This window comes from Scomber scombrus, chromosome 15 (assembly GCF_963691925.1).
Source record: "Scomber scombrus chromosome 15, fScoSco1.1, whole genome shotgun sequence".
Lineage (NCBI taxonomy): Eukaryota > Metazoa > Chordata > Actinopteri > Scombriformes > Scombridae > Scomber > Scomber scombrus.
In genome coordinates, this window is record NC_084984.1 from 14,062,623 (window position 1) to 14,072,299 (window position 9,677).

Sequence of the window (9,677 nt, forward strand, 5' to 3'; positions counted from 1 at the left end):
ACAGAAGCTGCTTTATGGTTATTATTGAGGTCATATTAAGTGTTGGTGGTGTACTAAATTGCATTATATTGAATGGTGTTCTTAATATTTTGTCCACTCCATGAACATACATGAGAGGGGCAAAATATTAGGAACACCATTCAATATAATGCACTTCAGTACGACAACACCACTTACTAAAAACAATTAAAACTTGTTTTTTTGTTGAAGGTGAACTGTAACTGCCTCTATACTGTAGCTCACAGTATTTCAAATATTAAAATAAGTTAAGACAAGACTTTATTGATCTACTGAGAGGAAATTTCCATGTTACAGCAGTGCAGCAAAACAAGGAAACAGATAAGAACCAGGAGCAATGAATGCAAACAAAATAAAAAGTCAAGTAGAAGGAATTAAATCTATAGTTATATATTATAAACATTACAGTAATTAGGCAAAATACATGACTTGACTCGTGGATTGTAAAGATTAAAAGTTGTGCAAAATATGTGCATAAGTATTGGTTCAGTTAGATTACAGGATAGAGTACAGGAAGGAGAATTTAGTCCTTTAGTATTGTACTTGTTGGAGTCACCCTTTAATGAAGAATGAGCTGGATGTTTGTGTGTGTGTGTGTGTGTGTGTGTGTGTGTGTGTGTGTGTGTGTGTGTGTGTGTGTGTGTGTGTGTGTGTGTGTGTGTGTGTGTGTGTGTGTGTGTGTGTGTGAGCCTTGTTTGTACTTAAGCACAGTATTCAAGTAAATGTACAAATATTAAAAAGGTAAAGGTGAAAGTAGCATAGAAAGTGCAGTACTTGAGTAAATGTGAGTATTTGAAACACAATGAATCACCATGACAACTATATTGAAAATACAATTTATTACACTGAGTAATAAATACATACAAAGATGCAAGTAACAGCATTTTCCTTTTTTCTTTTCTTTTCTTTTTTTTTAATACCAAAACCGACCGACCCTCAACACGAATGAACCAATGCGTTTGGCACATTTCTGTCCCTCACTCACTCAGTCATGTGTGTTATTAGGAGTCTGAAAAACAGACCAAATACTATCAAAACACAATTCTTCTCCATCTATCCATCTACCCCTCCCTCCCCTCCCTCCCCTCACTAATCCAACCCCTCTATCCACCCCCCCCCCCCCCCCCTACTGTACAAGCCATGCAGTGTCTACACTTAACCTACGGGCCTGTTCGCATGCATAAATCAACATTTTTAAATATGTAGTCAAAACTGAGATCCCTAAAAGTGGGGCATTAAAAACACATGATATCCTCTCATTTGAACTCCAATAATCCACACATGATTTAAATGATCCTCCAGAAACACCCACAGGAGTCATGAATTGTGATTTTTTCTTTTTTTTTCTTTTCGCTTTCTCTTATCATCATCATCATCATCATCCTTTTTTCTTCATTTACTTCCTCCTTCTCAAAAGGAAATGCCATGCAGGTTGTTGTTTTTTTTCTTTTTTTTTCTCTTTTCTCGTAAGACGCACACTGTTAGTTCTTCTTCTTGCAAAGGGAGGAATGTGTGTGTGTGTGTTCGGTAGCTAGGACCTCGCGTTCCTCTCAGTCTCAGCCAAGCATTCACGCACCAACCCTCTGGCGTGAATAATCCCTGAGAAGAAAAAGAAGCAAACACATTTTAGATTAACACACTTTAGATTAACACACTTTAGGTTAACACAGATTAAAACACTCTGAATTACATTTAATGCCTGAATGTTGCTTTGAAGCAGGAGGGTCAAACTCATTTTCATTCAGGGGTCGAATACAACCAAATATGACCTCATGTGGGCCAGACTGTTAAAAAGATGGAAGAAAGGAAGGATGAGAGGATGTAAGGAAGGAAAAGAAGACAGGGATGAAGGGAGGAAGAAGGAAGGAGGGAAAAGAAGACATGAAGGAAGGAAGGAATGAAGGAAGGAAGGAAGGAAGGAAGGAAGGAAGGAAGGAAAAGCAGACACGAAGGAAGGAAGGGGAAGTAAAGAAGAAAGGGAGGAAGGAAGGAAGGAAGGAAGGACGGACGGACAGAAGGAGGGAAGGAAGGAAGGAAGGAAGGAAGGAAGGAAGGAAGGAAGGAAGGAAGGAAGGAAGGAAAGAAGGAAGGAAGGAAGGAAGGAAGGAAGGAAGGAAGGAAGGAAGGAAAAGAAGACACGAAATAAGGAAGGAAGGAAGGAAAAGAAGAAATGAAAGAAGGAATGAAGGAAGGAACAGAAAATAGGATGGATAGATGGAAAGAAGGACGGACAGAAGTAGGGAAGGAAGGAAAATAAGACAGGAAGGATAGATGAAGGAAGGAGGGAAGAAAAGAGGGAAGGAAGGAAGGGACGAAGGACAGATGGAAAAAAGGAAAAGACAGGAAGGAAAGCAGGCCGGATCGGATCCCTGTGTGGGCCGGTTCTGGCCCACGGGCTTATGTTTGACCCCCCTGCTTTAAAGCATGGATGTTTATCATTTCATCACCTCTTTTCAGTCTCTCCATCGCGCTCTTGCTTCCAGCGTATGTGGGCCTGATCTCCTTCCCGAGCTCTTCGATGATGGCCAGCAGCTCTGCGTATTTGTTCTGAGGCACTTGGCTTCCAGTGGAGCCCTGAGGAAGAGGAAGAGAAAGAGGAACAGGAAGAGGAAGAGGAGGAGGAAGAGCAAACAGAGGAAGATGAGCCAAGTTCAACAGTAGACACTCGAAGCCAGAGAACATTACAGGACGGAGAATTTGGTCCTTTTCTCTTTGTATTGTACTTATTTGTTGTGTGTGTGTGTGTGTGTGTGTGTGTGAGTGAGTCAGACTTCAGCTACCTGTGAGAATCCCAGAGATGGAGGTCCATAGTCGCTCAGGAGCGGCCTGTACGACTGCAACGTGGCTAAGTTCGCCGCTGCTGGAGACTGGAGGTTCCCAACTGTCGACACATCACAAAAACATCAAAACAGACACATTTATTAAATATTAAAGCTTTAAAAAACTGTTTACTAGGCCTGCAACTCACAATTGTCTTCATTTGACTTTTAACCTACTTAAAAATGTCTTGAGTGATTGATTAAAGGATGAGTTCACTTTTTTCAAGTGGATCTTATCAGCACACACCAGACAATATATACGCCAAGACAATATATCTGTAATAAGGTAATATCGACTGACTGATATATTGGTCAGGCTCTAATTATTTATGCCTCAAATAAGTGTTTAAATGAAACCATCTGAGAAGTTTAGAGGGGAAATATCCAAAGTGAGGACCTGAAACCACAGTTAACAACCAAATGATATTCAGTTTACCGTCATAAAAGACTAAAGAAACCAGAAAATATTCATTTTGATTATATCATATTCAGGTACAAACCAGCATTTCTTCCACCTTTCTTCCCTCTTCTTATATGACAGTATTTTTTAAACTGATTAGTGAATATAAACCACTGCAGTTATCTGTAACCTATTACATTTCCTTAGTAACCTTCCCAACCCTGGTAACAACCCTAAAAATATTCCGATTACTGTCATAAAAGACTAAAGAAACCAAAATACATCCATTTGGATTAGATTTTAGTAATTTAAGAGGAAGAAACCAGAGAATTGGTTGGCCAAAAACGATTATAAAAATTAAAAATATAAGTATTTCTTCCACCTCTGCTCTTGTACGACAGTACTTTTTAACTGATTAGTGAATATAAACCGCTGCAACTGTAAGTACGTAATAAAATATAATAAGTTACATTACTTTGAAACTTATTAGATTTTAAATAGAGTACCTAGTAATCTGTAACCTATTACATTTCCAAATTAGCCTTCACAACCCAGTTAACAACCCAAAAATATTCAGTTTACCTTCATGAAAGACTAAAGAAACCAGAAAATATTAATTTGGATTACGTTATATTCATTTAAGAGGCAGAAACCAGAGAATTTTCTGGCTAAAACATTATAAAAATATAAGCATTTCTTCCACCTCTACTTCTTATATGACAGTATTTTTAACTAATCAGTGAATATAATATAAACCACTGCAGTTTTCAGGTACACTTACCCTAACACCTGAAAGCATTCGCTAAAAAATCAAATGTAATAAGTTACATTACTTTTATTAAGTAAAAGAAACTAATTACATTTTAAATAGGGTAACTAGTAATCTGTAACCTATTACATTTCCAAATTAACCTTCACAACCCTGATAACAACCCAAAAATATTCAGTTTACCTTCATGAAAGACTAAAGAAAACAGAATATAATCATTTGGATTATATTATATTCATTTAAGAGGCAGCAACCAGAGAATTTTCTGGTTAAAACATTATAAAACTTAAAAATATAAGCATTTCTTCCACTTCTGCTCTTTATATGCCAGTATATTTTTTAAACTAATCAGTGAATATATTTTTTTAACTAATCAGTGAATATATAACAATATAACCCCCCCTACAATTCCCATCCTCCACCACCAGGTGTCCTCGTCGAGGCACAAAGAGCCCTCAGAGGCAGATCAATCAGCAGCTCCGACCGAGGAGCATCATGGAGGAAACGGAACAAGGCTGGCTCAAGAAGACAAGAAGAAGTGATACATTTTTGTCACAATGTAGCAACAACCATCCGGCGGGTACCAAGACCCCCGGCCGACGGACCGACACCACGCCGGGAACGTCGCCTTCTCTCCGGGCATCACAGCCGTCTCTCTCCGACGGCTGATACGGTGGATGGCGCTCTTTCTTCCCCTTTTTTTTTTTTTTTTACATTAGTAATAATGGCGGATATGAATTAGCCTAGCTCCCAGGATCTGACCCTATATATATAACTGGACAAAAACTACACGCACGGTCTTTCTCCAGGTATTCTCCGAGACCCCGATTTTTACGCTCGGTTTTACGCACAGATAGTTAGATTATCTCCGCTGTTTTGTGCTCACCTTGGTTCCCAGAAGTTCCCGGAATGTGCTGATGGACATTGGGTTTGTAAGACATTCCCAGAGACATTGTAAATTAAAGAAATAAAAATGACCCGAAAATTCAGTGAAGCGTCTGTCTCTCACTTTTTGTTTACAACAGCGGCACCGGCAAATATGGCCGTCACTTTATATTGACACCCACTGTGTGTGTGTGTGCTTTTTTCTTAACACTGCAACTATCCCATTGTGGGTGTTACGCCGCATTTGGTGACCCATGTTAGATGAAGAAGTGCTCTTAAAAAAAAGTAAGGAAAGTATATTATGCCACCACAAGGTTTTAGTGGGTGTTTTTTTCTCTACCTCCCCAAATAATAATAATAAAGCAAGTTCAAAGAGCAAAAAAGAAACACATTATTATATAAAAAATAAAGACAATTACTAATAGTAGTTATGAAAGAGTTAATAAAAATAATAAATAAGAATATGACATAAAAAGCAACATTTCATCAAAAAGACTCAAATTTGATGTAATGAAAAAGGAGATGCAAAAAATAAGAAATGTAAATAAATAAAAATCCTACTTTTAATAAAAAGTACTAATTTACTCACTTTATGTAAATTTAGCTGGTAATACTTCTATACATTAAAATAAGGGATGAGATCTATTATTTCAAAAATGAGTACTTTTGCTTTAGTACAATAAGTACATTTAGCCGGTAATACATCCATACTATTACTTACCGTCAGATTTTCTGTCAAATTAGTACCTTTAATTAGTAGTTTAAGTACATTTAGCTGGTAATACTTCAATATGTATACCCAATTTAATACTTTTGCTTTAGTACTATAAGTACATTTAGGAGGTAATACTAGTATATACGTTTAAATAAGGACTGTCGGATTTTCTGTCATATTATTACCTTTAATTAGTAGTTTAAGTACATTTAACTGGTAATACTTGAATACTTTTACGTAGATTAGTGCTTTCACTTCAGTACTATATGTACATTTAGCTAGTAATACATCCATACATGTACTTGTAGCCAGTTTTCTCAATGATTAGTACATTTAATCAGTATTTTAAGTATATTTAGCTGGTAATACTTATATACTTTAACTTAATTTAGTACCTTTGCTTTAGTACTATAAGCACATTTAGCTGGTAATACTTCCATACATATACTTGTAGTCAGTTTTTCTGTCAAGTTAGTACCTTTAATGAGTAGTTTAAGCACATTTAGCTGGTAATACTACAATACGTTTAAATAGGGCTGTGTCTGATTTGCTGTAAGATTAGTACCTTTAATTAGTACTTTAAGTACATTTAGCTGGTAATATGTACTTAATATGTTTACCTAAATTAGTACTTTTGCTTTAGTACTATATGTACCTTTAACTGATAATACTACTATATGTTTAAATAAGGGCTGTGTCTGATTTGCTGTAAGATTAGTACCTTTAATTAGTACTAAAAGTACATTTAGCTGGTAATACTTCTATACTTTTACTTATATTAGTACTTTTGCTTTAGTACTATAAGGAAATTTAGCTGGAAATACTTTTATACTTTTACTTAAGTGGAATTTAACATAATAATCATAATTTAAAGATCATTTATTTATATAGCGCATTTCAAAACAGAGTACAAAGTGCTTCACAAATAATACAAAATGCCTCCCACATAACAGAAGAAACACAAACAACCAAAAAAGATAAGAGCAGTGCAAGAACAAGATAAGGAAAGCAAGTTTATAAAAATGAGTTTTTACAGTGAATGAAAGGGAGTCAGTGAAGATTCCAGATGAATTTAAACATGAAAACTGTGTCAGAGAGTTTTGGGGCCCTGACAGTAAAAGCAGCTTTAGTCTTATGTTTGGATCAGGAGGCAGTTTTAAGCAGAGTTTTCTTTGTGAAATCTGAGGTTGTGTGCAGGTAAACATGGACACAAGAATTCACACGTGTCCTGGAGGTGAACCATGCAGTAACTGCTTTAAAAGTAACGAGTTAAATGTTAAAAATCAAGCCTGAAATGAACAAAAAGGCTACAATGGGGTTTATGTGTTTGGTCCAGTTCACAGTGTTGCTGCTGTATTCTGTTTAACTTAAAGGTGTGAATGTGCTTTACTGTTCAGGTAAAGAATGTTAAAAATCAACAGATTAATAACTTTCTCTGAGTCAGAGAGTCAAAGGAAAATAATCTGACTTTTGAAACCACAGAAGTTGACAAAAACCCTGAACTACCTCATTCACATGTGGTTGAAGTTTCAATTTGAATCATAAATGACTCCTATATTTCTGACATTAGACTTAACAGAAAGTGCAAAATCAGCAAATGCATCACTGATTCTGATGAGTTTAACGACCCAAATAAGATTATTTCTTTTCCTCTCTGATCGGACGAAGTTATTCCAGCGTTTGACGTCCTTTTAGACAAGACTTTATAGCGGTCAGACTGCTGAAGGATTCTGGTTTTACATATTAAATGCAGGATTTTTACTTGTAATGAAGTATTTATAGGATTACGGTAATATGGGAAACTTTTTCCAATTCTGACTTGTTCACACATTTACATATGAAACCAATACATCATATCAACACTGACTAGCATTATGAAATCCCTGAGATGTTTCCTTGTTAAATCAGAAGACAGTTTTTAGATATTGTACTCAAAAGGAAACATATATTAATGTTCCTCGTGTCAAATCATTTCAGAATTAGTAGGTTTTATAATCTGGGACGCTATTTTTTAGTCTTTAATTTATACAAAGCAGCCTTATATCTGCATATTTGGTCATTTAATTTTGTCGGCCCACATGTTTTGCTTTTTGCTTTCTGCATCCGATTAAAGGTTAAAAAACTAGTTATTGATAAAAAATCAACACATTAATAACTTTCTCGGAGTCAGAGAGTGATAGGACAATCATCTGAAACCACAGGAAACCACAGAAGTTGACAAAAACACGGAACTACCTCATTAACACGTGGTCAAAGGTGAAAGACGTAGTCAAAGTTTCAATTTGAGTCATAAATGACTCCTATATTTCTGACATTAGACTTAACAGAAAGTGCAAAATCAGCAAATGCATCACTGATTCTGATGAGTTTAACGACCCGAATAAGATTATTTCTTTTCCTCTCTGATTGGAGGAACTTATTCCAGCGTAGCCTCTATGTTCACGTGTAATATTAAACAATATAACTTACACAGTTTGCATGTTACCAGTTAGCTTTAAAGTAACTGAATAGAAGAAGATATAAATCGCACTGGAGCCTACTTGTCCCACATTATCCTAATCCACCCTATATTTCATATTGTATTATTGATGTTTTTAAGCAGGGGTTCTCAAAGTGGGGTCCGAGGACCTCCAGGAGTGCTTGAGTGAGCTCCAGAGGGTCTAAAGCAACAAGAGGAATCATTTATTTTCACTATGAGTTCATCTATAAGTAACACAATGACAGAATTTATGACTATTTTTGCTCGTTGGTTTCATTCCGTCTGTCATAAAACATCTAAAAGCATTAAAAGTCTCATCAGATGGGAGTCCGAGGTCTAATTTGTGTCAGTTTTGGGTCTTTGAAATGAAAAAGTGTGAGTTTCACTGAAGGATTTGAGTACTTCTTCCAACACTGCAGGTCACAGATTTGTAAGGGTCGCCAAATATAGTGTAACATGTGTTAAATCAAAGAAAAATGCTTTAAAAAAAAAAGGTGATTAACACCATAGTGATAAACTTCATGTGTGCTTTCACTCAGTTTAACACGACTTTACGCACATTTGTAAGAAATTCATCCAACATGTGTTTTACAAAAAGTTAAAGCTGCACTTTTAGAAGAATTACAGTGTTTAAACCTTTAGCTTCACATTTTACACCATGTTTAAAAAGCCAGAAACTGCAGTTAGAAAGCAAGATGATGCTTGAATTTAAGGTTTAAGGAGTTTATGTTTGCCTTGTTAGGTTTGTATTATAATATTAATATAAAGGTACAGTTAAAAAAAAGATCGTCTCATACTTATACATATACAAATATTATGACAACCAAACTCTCGATGTGTGGACAGTAAATAAGAGTCATGGTGTGATTCATGTTAAACTGAAAGTGAAAGTCTCAGAATATAAAGGGGATAATTAATTTAATTTAATTTTTAGGTCAAGAGTTATTACGTAAACAACAATAAACTCTGAGTGGAGTTTAGAGCTTAAACAATAAGTCGATTCATCTGCATTTAACAGTAAGATAACTGGTTTTATAATCATTTATCAGATTAAACTTCTCCAAAGTGAATATTTGCTGCTTTTTCTCTATTTTTTTTATCCATACAAACTGAATATATTTGGGAGTTTGGACTGTTTCCTGTCATTTAAAAAGGAACTTCACTGAAATTATAATGTTCATTTGATACTATAACTATTATTATTCTACTACAACCCAGACAAATATTTCACTTTTTAATCCACTAAACTCAGTTATTAGTTACTTTACTTATCAAACTTATGAGCTTATAAAATATGTTAGATGACTATATTTTATATTGATTATTATAATATATTGATGAGTAAAATACTATTGGAGATATTTATGCATCAGTAATAACACTTGAAAATGTAAAAGTATAACTAACTCCTTTACTTGTGATACTTTTAAGTACATTTAGCTAATGATATACATACTTTTACCTATTTTAATTTAGTAATTTAGCATTTTTACAGTGTGATATTACTACTTGTACTTAAATGAAAGTAATACTTCCTCCCACACGGCTGCAAAAACCCTAAAAAATGTAAGAAATTGAGCAACTATGTGATT

General features: G+C 35.2%; 1 protein-coding gene across 1 annotated transcript; it reads right to left on the reverse strand.

The window, feature by feature from the left end:
- Positions 1-1,148: 1,148 nt before the first annotated feature.
- LOC133995413 (cyclin-dependent kinase 2-associated protein 1) lies at positions 1,149-5,045 on the reverse strand. The gene is made up of 4 exons (XM_062434803.1): positions 4,893-5,045; positions 2,799-2,899; positions 2,466-2,592; positions 1,149-1,617 (listed from the first exon to the last, which is right to left on the reverse strand). Exons 1-4 carry the CDS (start codon positions 4,957-4,959, stop codon positions 1,550-1,552), a joined length of 363 nt encoding a protein of 120 aa, XP_062290787.1. The 5' UTR covers positions 4,960-5,045; the 3' UTR covers positions 1,149-1,549.
- Positions 5,046-9,677: the final 4,632 nt, after the last annotated feature.